This window comes from Pan paniscus, chromosome 1 (assembly GCF_029289425.2).
Source record: "Pan paniscus chromosome 1, NHGRI_mPanPan1-v2.0_pri, whole genome shotgun sequence".
NCBI classification, from domain to species: Eukaryota; Metazoa; Chordata; class Mammalia; order Primates; family Hominidae; genus Pan; species Pan paniscus.
Window position 1 is genome coordinate 56,600,551 of NC_073249.2, and position 22,548 is coordinate 56,623,098.

Consider the following 22,548-nt stretch of genomic DNA (forward strand, 5'->3'; position numbering starts at 1 on the left):
GCTGGGATTACAGGCATGTACCACCACGTCTGGCTGATTTTTGTATTTTTAGTAGAGATGGGGTTTTGCCATGTCAGCCAGGCTGGTCTTGAACTCACAATCTCAGGTGATTCGCCCATCTCGGCCTCCCAAAGTGCTGGAATTACAGGCATGAGCTACCATGCTTGGCTCCCAACACTTGCTTTCTATTCGTATCTACTACAGCCATTAAAATAAATACTTTCTGATACTAATAATTTATATTAGGGTAACTATGCTTCTTTGCAAAGTTTTAGTAGAATTTTAAATTTCGATATTTTACATATACTTGAATTTACAAATTGTTTGTTATACTTTAAATAAATTGTGTTAATAATTTTAAATATCAAGAATATGCTGGGTTTGCAAAAAATGGAGAGTAAGCTGCCTGAAATAATTTATTCAAAGGTGCTGACCCAGTGGATGTCACAGTTCTATCAAATTCAACACATGCCCTTTATATTTAGTTCACATGGAACAAGTATTTATATAAGAAATACTTTACAATGACCCCTCTTAACTACCTGAAATGAAATGCACAGGTAATACAACCAATCTACATATATATTTTAAAAATTAATACACTAATACAAATAAAATTTTTAAAGAAATTAATGATAGAGGCCAGGTGTGGTGGCTCAGGCCTATAATCCCCCACACTTTGGGAGGACGAGGTGGGCAGATCACTTGAGGTTAGGAGTTTGAGACCAGCCTGCAACATGACGAAACCGCGACTCTACTAAAAATACAAAAATTAGCCAGGTGTGGTGGCACACGCCTGTAATCCCAGCTACTCGGGTGGCTGATGCAGGAGAATCACTTGAAACTGGGAGGTGGAAGTTGCAGTGAGCCAAGATCATGCCACTGCACTCCAGCCTGGGCAACAGAGCGAGACTGTCTCAAAAAACAACAAAAAAGAGAGATTTATGATAAAAATATGCATTTCAGTATGTAAGTCTCAGACATGATTATACCAGAAGATACACTAACCAGATGCTAATACCTATACATAAAGTCATAGTGAATGTAACAATTACAAATGCCCATAAACGGGTATATTGGTGACTCAAATGCCATCAACACAATTTCATTTTTTGATATGGCGAACCACTGGCCAAGTTTAGAACAAAGCAAAGTACAAGCTTCCCTCATTGTACACTGTAGTTACATTTCTAGATAATTCAGTGCACGTTAAAACTGAACAAAATATACTTTATGTTCCAACAATGTTTTAAATTTACTTAATTATAAAAAAGTGTTTCACCTACACAGATAGCCAATGAAACACTCAGAAGTCCTGCAGAACACAGAGCTAGTCTTTGCTGTTTACAAAGACTGTCCCACACACTACTGGACTACTACCTACCCTGGCCCTAAAATGCCCTTAAAAATCATTCTGTTAACTAGAAACATCCTCACAAACTTCTAGAACACCTCGTAGAAATCAGTACTACCCCTACCACTGCCCCCTTGAGAACCACAGCTCTAAGAGTATTATTCCTGACTGAAACAGCTGTGCCTCAGAAAAACCAAGGAATACACAAGCATAATAAAGTATTTGCCAAATCACTGCTGATTGTAAATGCTCATTGTTAATAGTTTGCATGAATTAAAACAGATAAAGGTGTCTATAATTAGTTCTGAAAGAGACACTTAAATTTAGCTTTGTTTTCAAGTCAAAAGAAATTCTTAAACAACATGCCTATCTGCTGCACAAGAAAACTGAAGGAGAAAAATAAGGCAGGCAAACACTGACACTTGTGGTCATTCTGAGATTGCTTATTTGCAATCAGGCTAATTCTTGCTTTGTGAGTTCAAGGAAAGTAAAGCTGGTTCATAAATCATCCACTGACTTTAGAGGAAAATTACAAGCTTTTAATAAACATTTGACTTCTCTTCAAAAAGGGGAAACTACCTATACTAATATTAAATAACCAAAAACAAGCCATTTGTCCAAATCCTTTATGTAATGAAAAAGACTGCATCTGATTATAAATAAAAACAGTCAAGAGAAATAAACTCCAAGCAAACATTATGCAAAATTGTCTAGTCATCTCAATAAAACTAAAATTGGTCTCTAAATAATTGTGTCAAGTGACAGTTTTCAGAGTGGTATGGTGGAAATTATACCTGATCTAAAACATTAAGATTTTTGTCCAACATGGGAAAAAATAGCTGGTATTTCTGGTAAGTCCTAGCTGAAATTAATTCCTTGACTTCAGGGACCAACCACTCATAATAAAGCACAAACAGGAAAGGAGACCAATATAAGAAGACCAGATTCATGTCTCCCTTCTAATGTTACTCAAGGATTTTGCTCATTCCCATTAGATGAAAATCATCCACCCTGGTTGAAGTGCTCTCCCCCTACCTTTCTCTTTTAATCTTTTTACCAAGGACATATTGTTGAATGTACATACATAGATAAATAGATGATGTAACTCCATGAGTTACTATTTAGTAGCCACTTGAACAGCAGATTTACATCTGATTCAACATGTAATAATCATTCAAAACCATTAACTACATGAATACAAAAATAATTATTTCTATACCCAGTAAAAACTGACAATTAGGAGGCATTACAATTCCTGTCTTTAAATTCTGACTCCTTGAAGTCTATACTAGACATGCCCAGGAAAATGCTAAAACCAGCCTGGACAGCTCTGGCCATGATGCACATAGTAACGGCCACCTATTTTGCCATCACGGATGTGTTGTAGGATTAAAAATAGACTTATGCAAGTGACAATTACAAGCCATTTATAACTATAAAACTTAACAAAATAGCTGCCAGTTTGCTGAATCTGAAAAAGAAACCTGTCACATTTACTGAGTTAGTTTAACCATAGAATTCAGATGTTAAAAGAAACTAGACTAAAGGAAGAACTTCTACAAGCTCTCCTGTCATAAGATTTTTACAGTTTCTCTTGACTGGAAACATGTAGGTTGCTACAAAAAGTTACTAAAGGAACTTTTATCTCACATCTGCCCTGTTTTCCTGAACTTTACGTAAAGTTCTTAACTAGCTTAACTTAAATTTAACAAACAGGTTGGCCGGGCACTGTGGCTCACGTCTGTAATCCTAGCACTTTGGGAGGCCAAGGCAGGTGGATCACCTGAGGTCAGGAGTTTGAGACTGGCCTGGGCAACATAGTAAAACCTCACTTCTAGTAAAAATACAACAATTAGCTGGGTGTGGTGGCACACGCCTGTAATCCCAGGTACTCGGCAGGCTGAAGCACGAGAATCTCTTGAACCTGGGAAGCAGAGGTTGCAGTGAGACAAGATCGTGCCACTGTACCCCAGCCTGGGCAATAGAGCAGAACTCTGTCTCCAAAAAAAAAAAAAAAAAGACAGACAGAAAGAAAGAGGTTGCAGCTGTACTTTTAAAGTATGAAGTAAATTCCAGTTAAGTACACAGGCACCTTTTGTTAGTAATATTTGGAAGTTTCTTGCTGTTTAAATACTTGTCCCATAACAAGTAGTTCGGGGTGGGGGGGGTCCCACTGGAAATTCAGGGACTCAACCCGATACTGGAGGGACCCACTAATGAATAGGTTACCCATATAACTCTCTTAATAATCAAAATCTATAATAATCCAGGGAGACATTAAAAAAATCCAATCAAAAGAACTGGCAAAAGAATAATAATTATTTAGTCCTTTCCTGGAAAAAGGGGTAGGGAATGTCTCTAAATCAACTTTGTATCCCCTATATTAATAAGCTATGCCTAAATGCACATGTTGGTACACAGTAGTTAATCAATATGTACCTGTTGAAAAAGTGAAAATATAAACATTCATTTATTATTCTATTAATGATTCCTGGGTATGCTGTGCCAGTGTTCAGAAAAAAAAAAAAAATCCCACAATTTCTCTAGCAGTGCCATGTAATAAAAAGTTTAAGAACAGAGATTAAAAAGAAAAAAAAAACACAGAGGATACGAATTTAGATAATCTTGCTTCAATTCCCAGCTTGGCCTCTATTCTTATCAGTATTTATCTGACATTTGGACTATTTTACAACTCCAGGCACTGGTTCTGCATCTTTTAAGTGGGTATTACAATAATAAAACTATTAGAAAAGAGCCATTTGCATAACAGCTCAAGTAAGCTTAGCACGCAATCTGATTTTCAGTAAATACTCCATAAATAGTCATTGTGGCTAGCTTCATAGTCAAATCCTATGTTAAGAATCACTGATAAATAAATACTGATCTACAAAAACACATCTGTACTTCTGGAAAATAAGTTATTTTAAGTAAGTTCTTAAGCATTACTCTGTTAACTAGTAAACTAATTTTAAAAACAAAACGGTAGTGAATGAGAATTGTAGTATGGGTGGATATAGACTACAAGGAAGTTGGGTTTTAGTCCTCTCCTTCAAACTTAACTAGGAAAAGTCAAAGCTCAGTCTAGGCTTTAGGTTTCCTATTTATAAAATTCTTTTTTTTCTTTAACGATCCTTCTAACATGTCTAATACAGTGGGGTTCTTAAAACTACAAAGCACATTTCATCAGCAAAGCTCAAAAATATGTGGACAAAATTTTTTTTAATGTCAGAGAAAACAAATTCATATTCATTTGAAATAGCATATATTAATGGTGGAGGCAGTGAGATGAAGAATATGTATATAACTGTTAACCTTTAGCTTAAGCTCCAAAACTATAACTTTCTAGGATTGAATTACTGTCCCTAGAGTCACAGAGGAAAAACTGATAATAAAGGCTATTTACTACAACAAAAAATTTAAAAAAACCTTCCCTACTGCTCTGCAGTAAGAAAAGAAGGTGCCAGCCCCAGAAACTAACCATATTAGAAAAATCTCAGTGAGTATGTAGTGTTAATAAAATCTGCTTCATGGCAAGTTATTAAATCTTTCTGAAACATCAGAATAAGTAAACATAATTAGTAAAATCTCATTACCCCCAGATCCTGTACAAGTGTGCTATATCTATTACATCATTTTACTGAATTCTACGATACATGTAATTTTAAAGGGAAGGAAAAATAAATAAAAAATAAATGACAACATTAAAAAGTGGTTTAAAATAAAGTTTTCTGCCATCAAGAACACCAAAAACCACCTAAGAGCAAAAAAGAAGTGGGCTGTATCACATCATGCATTAGTAAAGTAATCCATGACAGCTTATTTATACAAACCCCAGAAAACGGGGGGGGGGGGGAGAAGATCTAAATTACAAAGATACATGGTTTCAATAGAAACCATAGGTCTTAACTACATATTAGTAAAAATCAAGAGCAATTTGAAAGCAGAGAAAAAAAGCTTCAAGAAGAGAATGCACTGAAGGGGTTAAATTACACCAACTTACACACAAAAGCTTATACTGCTTACACCCTACAAAAGCATGTAAGAAACATGAAAACCAACATCTAACACAGAAAACACTTAGAAAGCCTGTACTTAAGAATAAAGTTAAAAAAAGGAAGCAAGCTGGAAAAAATAAAATCATAACCATTTCATAATCATCATATTTTCAAATTATTCACTCATCACTACACTTGCATTCAACATATATAATTTATCACATAAAAGCAAAATCTCTAAGCTTCTCCCTACCTTAGGTTTTTAGTCAAAATGAATGCAAACAATCACGTGGGATTCAGCCAAGCAGTGACGTTAAATTCTGCTCTGTCAGAGAGAGCATCTGTCAAGCCCACATTTAAACTGCTGCCTGCCTGTGCAGCAGCTGAGGAACCGTGGATTTCATATTATAGACTAAAACCCCATTAAAACTGCTCAAAATCCTTCCTGCAGCTGCCAGGCAACAACGAAAGAAGAGAGGTAAATCCTATTCTTTTCCAATACAACTGAAGCACTACATTTTAGCTCTGGCTGCTTTACATTGCAGCTCAGTGTTATTAGTAGAAATATGGATACTGAGACGAGAACACAGCACTGCATTGTCCAGCCAGGAAAATAGCAGATGTAAAAAGCTTCAATGCATCAACTGTCGGGAAGAGTCAACAGTGCTACAAGCAGAACGGGCAACTACAGCTCTTTTGTTTAACGAAAGAGAGAAAATGAAAGAAAGGGAAAATTTCAGAAGACTAGGACCCATATGAACAAGGAGGGTAACTCGAAGACAAGCAGACAGATGGACACTTTGGATACTGTGAAAAGCAATCGCAGGAGGCAGACTGTTGGGGGATGTGCGCATGTTCGATAGCATCTTTTTTGCTGAAGTGATGGCGTGCCAAAAGTATTTTCAGTGGGCATAATCCTCTTCACATAAATGGCCTGATCAAGGAAGGTATGTCAATATCTTGTGTATGATAGTCATTTAAATGTGTTACCTTTTTATAGCCCTGGAGGCACTAATATCTGATAAGCAAGTTCATACAGCTCACTGCCCTTGAAACTACGAAAAGGTTTCTTAATATCTGATTTTAAAATTTGTCATTGTTTAGAAGACAAGCTGTCACTGCTTTATGCAGCTAAATATGTAGCTTGGAGTAATTCTGGGTTATAGACATCAGAGGGAAAAGGCAAATAAGAAGAAGATGTGTTTAAAGGATTCCTTAAGAAATTAAACTTAAAAAAAAAATCTGTAGCCCTTTACAAAAAACACAGCAATATTCTATCAAATTAGGTCATATTGAATCCTTATCTAGTAAATTAAATGCTCTCTTAAAAATGGCTATCAAAAGAGACAATGCAGTGAAATGTCATTAAATAGTAGCAAGAAAAACCTTAAGAGTTTTTTTTTCAAAGTCCTTTTAAAACAAAACCTTAATATGTAACAGCTTTTAGTAACAAAATCTTCCCCCAACATCTCCCTAAATGAAGATAATGAACACAACCAAAGAGAGTATCAACAAATTTTAAGTATTACCAAGCTACAAGAAGATACTAAAAGGAAAGCATTAACATAAGATCACATAAGGTAGTGTGAGTTTATGCATAACCCCACAATAGAGCCTCGTGTTATTATAGTGCCCATGAATAGAACTTTAAACAAAGGGACATCAATAGTGGCTTTAAAAATTAACTATTTTAAATAGCTTATATTTTATGTAAAAGACTGATTCCAAATGATCAAATTTAACGTTGTCTCTGATTATCATTTTAGAAGTGAAATTCAAAAACATAATATGGAAATACTTTGATACAAAAATATCCACAAACAGCAATACAAGGTCAAAAAATTAAATATAAATGTAGCTACTATGCTTCCAGGCTATATTAATATGCAGTAATGAACTACCGCCCCTATATGTGTGTGCAGGGCACAGATAAACCAAATAAACTATTTTAGCAACAATCATAGAATAGCAACTCAGGGCTCAAGAACTTAAAGATATTTCTAAAATTTTACAAATCTATCAAAGATCCTGATTTTTCCTCAATTTCACAACACAACTCAGTAATTATCTAATAATCACAAAAGGCAAACATTTTTTAAAAATATGTAAGTACTGCATTCCAAAATGAAGATTAAACAAGTTTACCAGACTCTATTACACCTCAACATCCCTCTCACCCATGAATTTTTATTCTAATAAAGACTAATAATAAATAGTACTAAAAAATATGGTTGTAAAAATTTCAAGTCGCTCTTGGTACCTTAATCTCTCAATATTGAAGTCACCAATTGAACAGTTTTATAAGCTATACATCTCAAAACAAAAGTGTAAGTTTTTCTATTAAACCATCACCAATAGACTAAAGAGATCAACACTTTTAAAAGCCAAATGATAAAAACTGAGTGTGTACTGAACAGCATTTTACAGTAACATTCTCCCCATGAACTTCATCCACAAGCTATAAATACACATTAATAATGTGAAGATATCAAAAAAGAAGAGATAAACCAAAGCTATTTCTCTTCTAAAAATGTAAAAGTGCAGAACTATTTTGCATACTACTGAACTTTCTTGTTTTGCTCTCTCTTTTTAAGAATTAAAATACAACAGGCAATAACTGGAGAATAATTTTATCATTTAATAAAAAGCAGGCATGGTTATTTTAATTTTATATTCTTTTTAACAAAAAAATTTATAAGACCTGAGAAACTTTTAATAAGGAATTTTTTAAAGGCTAGACACATGCACTTCATTTATCAATGGGAGATTTATAGTTATATATGGATTTAATATCTCAACAGCTTAACATCTAAAACATACAAATACCATGAAGCCTAAATTAAGATGCATCTCTATCACATACTGTTACAAAATCATATTAGGACCAAAACTATGTATTTATGCTACATTACAATATGCAATAATTTGCTGTTTTCTGTAATACTAAAATACTTTAGAGACATCTCAGGTATATTGTTCTTATAAAAGCAACATAAATTATGATTATTTTCCATCATTTATTTACTTAGTCCTTTAACTCAAACATCCATTCAAACATCTGACCTTATTGTTTACTCCTTCTTACACCATCAAATTTACACTTTAAAAAAAATCTGTATGATTGGACTTCAACCAGATTCCAAGTGTTATTATATCAGCAGAAAACAGATACACTTAATTTATCTTTGTAACACTTAGAACAGATTATCAAATAAATTTTAAAAGCAACTTTTGTTTCTTTTGAATTTACACACATAACCCTTATATCTACTGATATCCTTATGAAGTGGAGCGGAGAGTCATTATTATTTACCAAATATGTCATTTGGAAATAAAAGCTTAAAAAATAGTTCCCTGGTCTAAAAAGAATGGCCAGCTATTTAAAAGTACAAGAAGGAAAACACTGAGTTTCTAAATCAGAATGCTCAGCTCTATTATTTTCAGCTTAGCTTACAGCAGAACTATGTTTTGTTGGTACAGTGAATAGCCTTGGTTTTCATTACAGTAATGCTGAGTTTAAATTCATATAAACAAATTCTAACAAATAGCATACTAGATGATTTGCTTTTAAAATTCCAAACTTAAAAAAATTGTTCACATCTTTCAAAATGCTTAATTTTTTTACATTTTAGAAATATTATAACTTCTAAAAGTACTCTGTAATCTCAGAAACTAGAAATTTCAAACGCTGGTGCCTATATGGTTGGACCTTAGATATTTGTTCAAATTCCCACCTACTTGCTCCTCCTAGTGGCTGCTACTATAATAGTACTTTCATTCATTTATGTCTAACATTTTCAATCAATATTTTCAAAGTACTTAACGTTATGTACGTGAATTTTACTTTATAACTATTCAATTACATGAAGATTTCCATGTAAATTCTATTTCCCAGAAGTAATTAAATTCATGCCAAGGTTAAACAAATTTAATATTAACCATGACTCTCTCAATATCACAGGCTAAATACATACATGTATTTATGCATACACTGTAATTTCAAATAAATGCTCCTATATTAAAACTTTTTAATTGATTTCTTTTGCTTAAAGAAGTAATTTTCATAATAAAAAGTTGGAAAAATTAAAATTACATATTCATCACTCCTTCTTGCCAAAAAGTTTTCTCCTGTTTTAATGGAATTCAAACTATAGCTCTTTGCCCACCTCTACTCCCTCGACATATTGGTCCCCAAAAACTAAAAACAACAACAAAAACACTAAGAACAAATGTGAACAAATCTGTGCTATGCACTGAAAACCTTGTTGCAAGATAACATAACCAGTTCTTAATATATGCCATCATGAACCTCACATATTGCCATCTCATAACCTTTTTAAAATATAGGGCTCTAACTGTGCTAATGACAAGTTCTAAAAGTTTAACAAATTCTCTGCATGTAAATTTAGAATAAAGCACAACTCAAGGATATTTAAAAATATATTGTGTGAAATTCAGAATTTTAAACAGTTGGTTTCAAAGTAGTTCTTTTAATTCTAACATGGAGACTCAACCAAGATATGTAACAGTGTTCTGCCAAAGCCACAGATAATCAAAGATACTTACATGCTGTATTTTAAAATTAATCTTAAGTCTAAGAACAATTATATCATGAATACTTCATATTTACAAAGAAAAGTTAAAATTTTTGAAAGTGTTAATCATTTATTACTGTCTAAAAATCCTACAATGAAGTTACTAGACCCTGAAAATTAATTTTGACAGGTGCATCTTCTCATTGACTTTCTCAACACAGTAGGGGCCAATGGAAACATGCCAAGCAGTGTACTGTGACTAACAGAACTCTGCCATAATCAACCTTGCACCGTCTGTCCCACAACTGATACATGACCATTTTACAAAAAAGGCCTCTGACTGTGCACCATACCACCAATAGTATGTCAAATCAATTTTAATTAACGCCAACAAATTTTCCATCTGCTCTTAAGGCGTTTTTACACAACCTTTCTCAGAAATCTAGTAACATTTTTCTCGAATACATTCAACTTTTAAATCTTTAACTTGGGTCAAAAGTACAAATGACCAGTGTACCAAGACAATGAAATGAATCCATCACCTCATCTCTTTAAAATGCTCACTGTGCTACAAAGGTATATTTTTAAATAAATTAATCTTGTTCTCAGTGATGTTATGTTGCCAAGGGGAAATAAATTACAAGCTTCGTTCCTGGGTTATATTTTCACAGCTTAAGACATTCCTATTTGCCCTGATCATATTAGTACCCAAAGTCCCTTTCAGGCAGTTCTGTAAACTTTTGTGCTTCATTTTTATAGAATGACTACAAGAGAGACAATGTGACTGAATTAGAAAATGATTGCCAAAGAATAGTATTAAGGAGAAGAAAACATTTTTGGTCACCAATCTCTCATATACCACTACCGGATATTTACAACATGCTTCAGTGGAGGAGAAGACACTGCTGCTTTGCAAAGATGACCTGGAATGCCAAAAGGTCTCTGTTCCGCACTCATCTTATTGGAGTACTTTCTCTAGTGTTTCTTTTTGCTATGTTTTTGTTTTTCAATCATCATGACTGGCTGCCAGGCAGAGCTGGATTCAAAGAAAACCCTGTGACATATACTTTCCGAGGATTTCGGTCAACAAAAAGTGAGACAAACCACAGCTCCCTTCGGAACATTTGGAAAGAAACAGTCCCTCAAACCCTGAGGCCTCAAACAGCAACTAACTCTAATAACACAGACCTGTCACCACAAGGAGTTACAGGCCTGGAGAATACACTTAGTGCCAATGGAAGTATTTACAATGAAAAAGGTACTGGACATCCAAATTCTTACTATTTCAAATATATTATTAATGAGCCTGAAAAATGCCAAGAGAAAAGTCCTTTTTTAATACTACTAATAGCTGCAGAGCCTGGACAAATAGAAGCTAGAAGAGCTATTCGGCAAACTTGGGGCAATGAAAGTCTAGCACCTGGTATTCAAATCACAAGAATATTTTTGTTGGGCTTAAGTATTAAGCTAAATGGCTACCTTCAACGTGCAATACTGGAAGAAAGCAGACAATATCATGATATAATTCAACAGGAATACTTAGATACGTACTATAATTTGACCATTAAAACACTAATGGGCATGAACTGGGTTGCAACATACTGTCCACATATTCCATATGTTATGAAAACTGACAGTGACATGTTTGTCAACACTGAATATTTAATCAATAAGTTACTGAAGCCAGATCTGCCTCCCAGACATAACTATTTCACTGGTTACCTAATGAGAGGATATGCACCCAATCGAAACAAAGATAGCAAGTGGTACATGCCACCAGACCTCTACCCAAGTGAGCGTTATCCTGTCTTCTGTTCTGGAACTGGTTATGTTTTTTCTGGAGATCTGGCAGAAAAGATTTTTAAAGTTTCTTTAGGTATCCGCCGTTTGCACTTGGAAGATGTATATGTAGGGATCTGTCTTGCCAAGTTGAGAATTGATCCTGTACCCCCTCCCAATGAGTTTGTGTTCAATCACTGGCGAGTCTCTTATTCGAGCTGTAAATACAGCCACCTAATTACCTCTCATCAGTTCCAGCCTAGTGAACTGATAAAATACTGGAACCATTTACAACAAAATAAGCACAATGCCTGTGCCAACGCAGCAAAAGAAAAGGCAGGCAGGTATCGCCACCGTAAACTACATTAGAAAAGACAATTTTTTTTCAAATGTGCAATTTGTAAATATTGCTAAAAGCATGTATAGTTAGAACTGATTACATCCGTAGGACAAGTTTTAGTTAAAACTCATCACATAAAGAAATTCAAGAAGTATTTTTTTAATTTCTGAAGAAGTTAATTCTTAAAACTATAACATTATATAACAAAAAAGGTTTCCCAAAACAATCTATTTAAAAAACTGTATAAGGAGATTCTGTGTATTAACATGCAATAACAAGCATGCATAAATCAATGGTTCAAGTCTTCTGTTAGGGGCCAATAAAATGTATCTGCATACGTTTTCCACATAAATTTTAATTCAAGAAATGACAGTCAAAAGATCCTTCATTTTAGATTAAGCTTTTCATTTTCATATATAATTTAATGTAAATAAAACATCACTATCAATTTTAAGGAAACTTTTTAATTGTGCAAAGGATAAATTTTTTGACCTAACTATTTTAGGGTTCTAAATGCAATAAGATTTAGTTGAGTTATTCCACAAACACATTATAAAGTTCAGATGTTTCATCAATGCAGTTCTCACGAAAGTATTTACTTTTTAAAAATAACTGAGATATTATTTTAAATTTCTTTTATTAATACTTTCTTTTATTAATATATGGGGAAAATTATTTTGACATGACGTGGTAAAATGTGAAAAACTAATGTGTCTCAGGCTCAAGTTTTTATAGTTATTAAATGTTTCAAAATAGACAAGTTTTGTTTCCTCATTGGTGTTAAGAATCAAACTCCTATTTCAATGAGTTATTGGATTAGACCAATTACTGCACTCTTAAACAGCACCACCATTTAATTTCATGTATATCTAACTTCGAATATATCTGTAAAGATAATCGAAGCAAAAGTAATCACTTAAAGGCACAAATAGGATGTACTGTTGAAAAAGATAAAGAGTGCAGGTGCAGTTTCATTCAACACATTTTTAAGATGCATGTCTGCCAAAATGCAACATACGGGAAGTTTATTTCCTGACAGCAGGTGTACACATGCCAACACTTAATCATTTTATGGCACCTATTTCTTTCTTGGAGTGCCAAGTTTGCAAACCTGCAGTTTTTAATTTGGTAGATGACAAATATTCTGAATCACCAATTAAAAACCTTTTTGGGAGGGATGGGGAAAACTACAAACGTTTGACAAACACAATTCTAGGATGAACAATGTATACAATGCACTTTTATGAAGTTTTTAAAAATAAAGGAAAACAAAAAACTTAACTGAGTGTTATAAGTATTTTCACAATAATTTTGTTTGACTCCATCATTAATTTTAAAATCAAGAAATACCAACCTACTAACTAAAATAGTGTTTTTATTCCATACAAGTATGTAAATTTGTCAATCTTAATTTAGTCAGAATGTTTCTTAATTCTAATAACAATCATTTTTACCTCTTATTCTATTATTAAGGGATAAATCACCAGAAGAGAATTGTAACATTTGTGAAACTTGAAAACACTAAAACTGTTTAAGTGCTTATCTCCATTTCAAATCAGTAGCCTAAGTGTTCTACTCTAAATCAAGTGATTCTGAAAGCTGATCTACGTAACACACCCCAGCTCTTGGATCAAGTCTGTTTTTCACTTAATTTATTCTATATGACTACAGAAATACCAGAATTACTTAATAAAAGTCACACATAAGGGGATAATACCAAATCAGATCAGTATGTTTGACAGAAGACAAAAGGAATCCTTCCCTCAGTGTAGAATAATGCTGATTTATGCTTCAAAAGTTTTAAACACAGTGTGTGTGTGTGCATACACAGGTGTGTACATAGAAAGAGAACTCAAGTTCTATTTGTCCAAATTATGACTATAGTGCAGGATCTTTAAAAGATAGTAATTTCCATCTGGAAAAAGTTTTTTAAAAAATGACTCATGAAAAACAGATAACAGACACCTAAATTCTTCCTATCTCAAGTTTCAATTTAAAATGTATAAAATTTATAAAATCTATATAAATTTCTATATTCCTAACATTATCTTGAAAAACGATAGTAATCTGATATCAGACACTGTGAGTTCTCAAAGGGGACTGGATCAAACAGTAAAGTCTTTGTACTGTTGAAAATCCTTACTTTAAAATAAATATTCTATTAATTTACTTTTGACTTTTCCGCAACAATATTCAAGTCGTTTTCTTAAGCAAAATAAGCTGATAGTGTATATAAACATCTCACCACTTGTTAACTGTGTCTTCTTCATCCCGACACTATGTGATTTTTATATACATAAAAATATAATTTTAAATGACAGCTTTGCTTTTGGTCAAAGGGTATACAAATAACTAATCTTTATGTTCAAAGTGTTAATAGGTACTTAAGAAGATGAAAACACCAAAACTTTCAATACTTAGAATACTTGTTTATTTTCATCAAGTATATAAGTGGTGAAATTCTAATTCAACCAAATAATTGAGATTTCTCCTCACACCTCTTTGTATACAGCATAATCACATATAATCTCAACTGCAATTTTATTAATGTGCTATTTCCAGCAAATTCTACAAAACTAATACCAATAACAGCAGTAGAAACTATTTACTGATTGTACAAGCAGTATGCTTGGTACTGTGTTAAAGCACTTTACATACATGATCTCATACAACCCTCGGGAACAACACTAAGACAGGAAGGACTCGTGTAAGAGGTTAAATACCTAAGATCACACAGCTAGTAAAGCAGCAGATTTCCATTTCAAGGATCATGTTCTTTTTTTTTTTTTTTTTTTAAGACGGAGTCTTGCTCTGTCGCCCAGGCTGGAGTGCAGTGGCCCGATCTCGGCTCACTGCAAGCTCCGCCTCCCGGGTTCACGCCATTCTCCTGCCTCAGCCTCCCGAATAGCTGGGACTACAGGTGCCTGCCACCGCGCCCGGCTGATTTTTTTTTTTTTTTTGTATTTTTAGTAGAGATGGGGTTTCACCGTGTTAGCCAGGACGGTCTCGATCTCCTGACCTCGTGATTCGGCCTCCCAAAGTGCTGGGATTACAGGCTTGAGCCACCGCGCCCGGCTGAGGATCATGTTCTTAATCATTACACTGTTCTGCTATTATTTCACATATGACAGCTGATTAAAAAAAAAAAGTCTAGAGCTGAGCAAAAATGGTCTGTCCCTTTATATTCCCATTCTCTGTTCTTCACCCTTTGCCAGGCCTCCAGGCTTCATACCATTTTCACACACTGGAGGGGCACCTGATATTAGGAGCAATAAAGACAAGAGAAAAGAGAGTATATCTGATCCCCCAATTATTTTCCCTTCTTTTCAGTTGTTGTTTAATGGTGACAAGAACCATTGCAAAACATACACATTACTGCTTATCTCTTGCTTCTTTGGGCCCTGAGGCACAAATGCAAACAGCAGGCAGGTGGCACTTAGAAATTATAAAATTTGCTTCTTTTTAAAGAACAACTGCTAATTTTTAATAGATAAAAGTAGAACTGCATTTACCCATCCTACTGTTTGGTCACCTACCATTTTGTCATGAGAAGGTAAAACCAGTTCATCCAGACTATTTGGATAAATTTTCTATTTTTTACTGTTTAACTAGGAAATTTCACTATGAGATTAACATAGCCTTAAAAACTAGAAAAAAAATTCCTATTGACAGACATTTCTAAGGCATCTCCAAGAATTTCAATGTATCATTTAGACATTAATCCCAGAAGGCAGATGATGTATATTAAATACTAAAATGGGATAGAAAACCCACTACCACCAAATTTTACAGTAATAAAATTGTTTGCTGCTCCTATGATGATTCTTTAATGCTCTGTAAGACAATGTCCTCTGTCTGCTATGCCACCTGAACAAATCCTTGGCAAATGGATCCAAGGACAACTTCTCCTAAAGAGGACATGCTGAAGATTTTTTGTCTGTTCATAATCAGTATCCATGACCAAGCCTCAAAAAAGCAAAACAGTTCTTGTGTATACAACATAATGGAGTTGATGCTATGTTGCAATAAATGCCTTATTACTGGGAAAAGATCAGGGAAACGGTTTAGGGGCCTATGTTCCTAGGGTCACACCACCATGAGGGAGGGCCAACACAGCCCCAAAAGTAACCACAAAAACTGACTACCTGGGCCTGATACAATGCAAAATGTTGTCTGAGCCTAGAAATTAATGAACAAAGAAAACTAGCCCAATGTTTCACATTTGCTTAACATTTAAAATTTGTTTTAAAAATGTGTTTAAAATTTTATTCCCTTATCAGGGATCTGTTTGTCTTCTGAAAAGGTTAATGGAAAAAAAAATAACTACAATCTTCTTCCTAACAGATTCATGCAAGAGAGGGAAGAGAATGACTCCTATATACTTCAGAGAGAAAGCTAATAACTGAGCAAAAAAAAGACAAGTAAACTTGATTTTTACAAAAGTAAAGTTTTAATCAAAGGTCATAAGGAAAACCTCTAATTTAGAGTACAATTATACCTCTGTATCTGTGGGGAATTGGCTCCAGGACTCTCTGCAGACACCAAAATCCACAGATGCTCAAGTCCCTTTTATAAAATGGCATACTGTTTGCATATAAAATATGCACATCCTCCTGCATACTTTAAGTAATCTCTAGATTACTTATGATACCTAATACAATCTAAATGCTATATAAATAGTTGTTATGCTGTATTGTTTAAGAAAAAAATAACTCACACAAAAGTCTATACATGTTCAGCACAGGCGTTCTGGGTTTGGTTTTTTTGTTTTTTGTTTTTAATATTTTCGATCGGCAGTTGGTTAAATCTACGGATGTGGAACCCACGGATATGGAGTGCCAACTGTGTCTGTATGTCTATAAGTCATGTACACTTAATATAAACTAAAACCTAAGTTATCTTCTATCATCACCTTTGCCACTTCTTTGTCTTGCTATTGCCCATATCCATTTAACCCAAAGACTTACTTGGATCCCTACTGGAATCCATCTACTTTTCTTCATCTTGCCCCTATTTAAAACAGCATCACTCATTTTTTAACTACTCCAATACCTTTATAGCCAGTTTCCTCATATCCACACAATCTGTTGCCAATATTACAGCCATAATGTTACTTTCAAAACACAAAGCTAGGCATGCCATCCCACTGCTTCAATGGCTTCTCAAGGTACTATATACCAAAATCCCTAAAACCCTTGGCCAGCTACAAGGCCCATAAATGATTCTCTTCCTTGCTAAAGCTAATCCCTCTACCCAATCTTTTGATCCCATTCATACCTTCTATCTCACTGTAAATTATTCTCTCTCTCCCTCGAGACTTATTTAAAAGAAAAAAACAAAAAATTCCTGGATAAGGAATAGTGAATTACAACTTGACTCAATGAAACAGTCTCACCCTTTTCGTTTAAAGCATTTTCATTTCATTTAAAGGAAAATGTTTTACAGTATCAAATCAAGTTTTCTCTATAGTGAGAAAGGGTAGTAGTGACATGGAGAGAAGGGATTCCAGAGATGTCAGCAAGTAAGGTCTACAGGCCTTCATGATGGCTGGATACTAGAGATGAGAGAGGAGTAAGTGACAAGGATGATGCCTAGAACACTGGCCTGAACACTGACAGTGCCATTTACTGAGAAAGAAAACACTGTATAAAGAACCTGATTCGCCAGGAACAATGTAATAAAGAATCATCAAGCAATGTATGAAAGGATTGTCAAGTGGCACTTGAGGGCCTATATATTACAAAGCATCATTAACAGTAATAATGAATTACAATTACCACTCTACACCCATATGAAAGTATGGAAAATAACTAAAAATATAATGTATAACATAGGCTTCAGATTCATTTGAAAATACTTTTCAAGCAACATTTACATGCAAAATACTCTGTTCTCAGTACTGGAGATATAGTGGAAGGCAAGAAAGACATAGTTTCTACCTTCGAATTCATATATTTAAAGAAAGATAATCAAAGAAAACAAATGAACAACAAGATAACTAGAAGAAAAAGGGTCCTGAAAAAGTGGCTGATGAACTGAGATCTGAATTATGAGAAGGAATCAGTCTTATTAAGAGCAAGAGGAAGAATGTTCCAGACAAACAACTGGAAGGACAAAGGCTAAGAGGTAAAGAACTTGTCAAGTTGTTGAAAAACTTAGAAAAAGCCACCGAGAAGACTTGTAGCCAAGACCTTTCTTAATATGTACTGCCCCTTTAGAGCATGGAATTGTGGATAGAATTCAGAAGAAATGTAACGGGAAAAAAATTTACAATTTTATTTTCATTAATCTCTTAATGAAATTAAGACTTTCTTCAGGAATGCAGATAAACCACAGTATTATTATTATAAATGGTTATAACTTTGCCACCAACAAAAATCAGATTTTTTTCATAACATATTAGAATAAAGATATCCCAAAATTACATATGCTCATTAGACTTCTAAAATCTGGTATTTATCAAATTTGCCACTAGATCATGTTACATAATGCATTAGTAAAGAAGCACAAATCATGTCATAAATGTGTTTTTAAAAAATATCTTGATTTTACTTTAAATACAATTGGTTTTATCTTATGTATTTTCTTTTATGCCTTAAAAATATATTCAGAAAGAGGATTCATAGGATTTCCAGTCTGCCAAATGCACCAATGGCACAAAAAAATTATGAACTACAGCAAAAGATACTTGAGATTCCTAACAACTAAACGCAATTTATGGTGCTTGTTTGGGTCTTATTTCCAACAAACGAATTACAAAAAGACAATTTTCAGGAAATCGAAACTGTAAAATGAACTGTGTGTTAGGATTACATCAATATTATTTATTTTGTTGTATACAATGGCACTGTGGCTATGTAAAAGATGTCCATATGTTTAAGAGAGGCAAAGTGTGTAGGAACAAAATCACAGTGTTTAGATTTTGCATTTAAATACTTTAGAAAAAAAAGGAAGAGGTGGAACAGATAAGGAGAGCCTTTAAAAATGGTAATTATACAATCTGTGTGATGGGAAGATGGAAGATCACGTGCTATTTTCTCTCATTATATTTACGTTAGAAATGTTTTATAATTAAGTAATTAAGAAAACCAAGAAAAAGAAATAGAATAAGGCATACCCTTTTAACAGCTGCTTCACAATAAGGAGCCTCTCTAAAGGAAAAAGATCACAAAAAAGCACAACCTGCAGAGAGCAAACCAGAGAACAAGACTCCTTTCTCTAGGCTTATGTTGCCCTAGGCCAGGTTGCCTGACTTGATGAGTGTGCAATGTAACCAGGGATTTTCCTCTTTTCTCCACCACTGTGCTCAGGAAGACTGCAAGAATCCCTAAAACTTGCTATAGTATTCATATTTTTTGACTATGTACTCTATCTTAAGGCACTCATGCACTCATTTCAAAGAAAAAATAAACCTAAATCCATTATGTTAGTTGTCTGGGCCTAGAAAATTAAGTCTTTGATCAAACTGGTACATCTTGGTATTAGATATAGCAATGGTTTAGGAACAATAATCTTATAGTCTTAAGTTACCAAGTAACAATCAAGTTTAGGCCTTCTATTTAGGTGGACCTGACAATTCAGAACACAGGATGGCAAAAGGAAGAGGGAAAAAGGATGCAGTGCCAGGTAACTGTAGTCTTCACTACTGATAGAAAGCAAAACGTCTGAATGGAAGAGTGATGGAATGCTTGACTTAGGCAAGTGGGTCATACAAGATGGTTCCCGGGTTGTCAAAAAAATGACAAGAACTGAAAGAGAACTCTTCATTTATGTTAACTGGGATGAACTATCCATCTCTCGGATCTTAGCATATTTAAGGTAGGAACACATAAAAGGCTCTATAACCTGCAGGAAGGTTGGCTCACTAATTCTCTCTTCTTCCCTAATCTATTTATACTGTCCTGCTCTCCTAATCTGTCATCAAACTCAGCAGTCTCTCACCAATCAACTGCTTATCTTTCCACTGCAAGTCAATACAAAAAAAAGAAACCTCATAACTTTATCATATGCTGTTATAAATCAGTTGGATATCTTAGCATAAATATTACTCATTTTAAGTAATTTTCTTAAAAAAAAAAAAAAGGTACCAAAAATCAGCCGGGCGCAGTGGCTCACGCCTGTAATCCCAACACTTTGGGAGGCCGAGGTGGGTGAATCACTTGAGGTCAGACATTTGAGACCAACCTAGCCAACACGGTGAAACCCCATCTAAACTAAAAATACAAATATTAGCCAGGTGTGGTGGCGCACACCTGTAGTCCCAGCTACTGGGTAGGCTGACGCAGGAAAATCACTTGAATCCAGGAGACAGAGGTTGCAGAGAGCTGAGATGCCACTGCACTCCAGCCTGGGTGACAGAGAAAGACTCTGTCTCAAAACAAACAAAAATCAACTCTGTTTAACATTAAGCAACCAAAAATTCATAAAATTTTTATTCTTCCAACACTAACAAATACATCTTTTTTTCATTTATTAAAAAATATTGATTGAGTGTGGTGGTATGCAGAACAATGGTTCTCCAAAGATTTCCATTCGCCCTAGCCCCCAGAACCTGTGAATATTTTAACATTACATGGCAAAGTTACTTTGCAGATAACTTTAAAATAGGGAGATTTTCCTGATTGGCCCAGTATAATCACATGGACCCTTAAGAGGAAGGGAGAAGAGTCAGAGAGAAACACAGCAGAAGAGAAGAAGAACAAGGGAGAGTCAAAGCATGAGAGGAACTGTATCCACCAATGCTGACTTTCAAGATGAAGGAGGCCATGAACCAAGTGGCCTCCTGAAGGTTGAATTAGCCCTCAGTTTACATCCAGCAAACAATCAGGGACCTCAGTCTTAAAATCACAAGGAACTGAATTCAATCAACAACCTGAAGGAACTTGGAAGTGGGTCCTTCCCCTAAGTTTCCCAAAAGGAAAACATTGCTGTTGACATCTTGACTTCAGTCTGTGAGACTCTAAGTGGAGGCCTCTCCCTAAGCCACGATATACCTGAACCTTGGATTTACAGAACTGTAAGAGAATGTTTTAAGCTGCCAAACTTGTAGTAATTTATTACTGTGACAATAGAAAATGAACAGAGGTATCTACTTTGTCCCAAGAACTCTGCCAGGTACTGGGAATATAGCTGGGACCTAGACAGATTGATACCCTGATAGCTGGGACACAGGCTCAACCATGTGCAGTGTTCAGCAGAGGCTAGTTCTTTCTTGATCCTGTTTGCCAATAGTTCCTAAAGCAATTTGCTTGCCAGTGTGTGCCTCAGTCTCCACAGTTGAAAGACAGCAGTTATCACACAGGGCTTTTCTCTGGAGGGGTAAACACTTGTGAGTTATCCATATAGTCCTTGGATAACCTGTGCAGACTTAACTGCCTCCTGATGCTGAAATGCATCTCCCACAAAATGTGGCTGTGCCCCCTTTGCTCACAGATGTGGTTTAGAAAGATGTTGCCTCCAGTTCAGGGTGTAGCACTTACTTGATGAGATAATTAGACATCAAAAGTAACTCAACAAAAGCAAAAGATGACAAATAGGATCTAAGCAAAAGAGATTCTGCACAGCAAAAGAAACTATCAACAGAGTAAAAAGAAAACCAACAAAATATGGGAAAATTTTTGCAAACTATGCATCCAACAAAGGTCAAATATCCAGCATCTATATGGAACTTAAACAAATAAACAACAACAACAACAAAAATCATTAAAAAGTAGGCAAAGGGCATGATCACTTTTCCAAAGAAGACATACATGTGGCCAACAATCATATGAAAACAAGCTCAACATCACTAATCATTAGAGAAACGGAAATCAAAACCACAATAAAGATACCATCTCACGCCAGTCAGAACGGCTATCAAAAAACAAGATGCTGGCAAAGTTGTGTAGAAAAAGGTAGGCTTACACATTGTTGATGAAAGTGTAAATTAATTCAACCATTGTGAAAGAAACTGTGGTGATTCCTCAAAGACCTAAAGACAGAAATACCACTGAACCCAGCAATCTCATTACTGGTTATATACTCAAAGGAATATAAATCATTCTATTATAAAGACACATGCATGCGTATATCCACTGCAGCACTAGTCACAGTAGCAAAGACATAGAATCAACCTAAATACCCATCAATGATAGACTGGATAAAGAAAATGTTACATATACACCATGGAATACTATGCAGTGATAAAAAAGAATGAGATCATAACCTTTGCAGGGACATGGATGGAGCTAGAGACCATTATCCTTAGCAAACTAACACAGGAACAAAAAAACAAATACCACATGTTCTCACGTATAAGTGGCAGCTAAATGATGATAATACACAGATACATAGATGGGAATCACACATACTGGGGCCTGTCGGAGGGTGGAGAGTAGAGAGAGAGGATCAGAAAAAATAACTAATGGGTATTAGGCTTAATACCTGGGTGATGAAATAATCTGTACAACAAACCCCCATGACACAAGTTTACATGTGTAACAAACCTGCACATGTACCCCTGAACTTAAAATAAAAGTTTAAGAAAAAAGAAATAAAATTACAAAA

General features: G+C 34.7%; 2 protein-coding genes across 2 annotated transcripts in view; one reads left to right on the plus strand and one right to left on the minus strand.

The window, feature by feature from the left end:
• The window catches only part of CDC73 (cell division cycle 73), a 136,135-nt gene that overhangs the window by 65,935 nt on the left and 47,652 nt on the right, over positions 1-22,548 (minus strand). The gene's annotated exons all lie outside the window — the stretch shown is intronic.
• Positions 918-16,911, plus strand: B3GALT2 (beta-1,3-galactosyltransferase 2). Its single transcript, XM_003820602.5, has 2 exons — positions 918-6,296; positions 10,644-16,911. The coding sequence occupies exon 2, from the start codon at positions 10,764-10,766 to the stop codon at positions 12,030-12,032; it is 1,269 nt and encodes a 422-aa protein (XP_003820650.4). The 5' UTR covers positions 918-6,296; positions 10,644-10,763; the 3' UTR covers positions 12,033-16,911.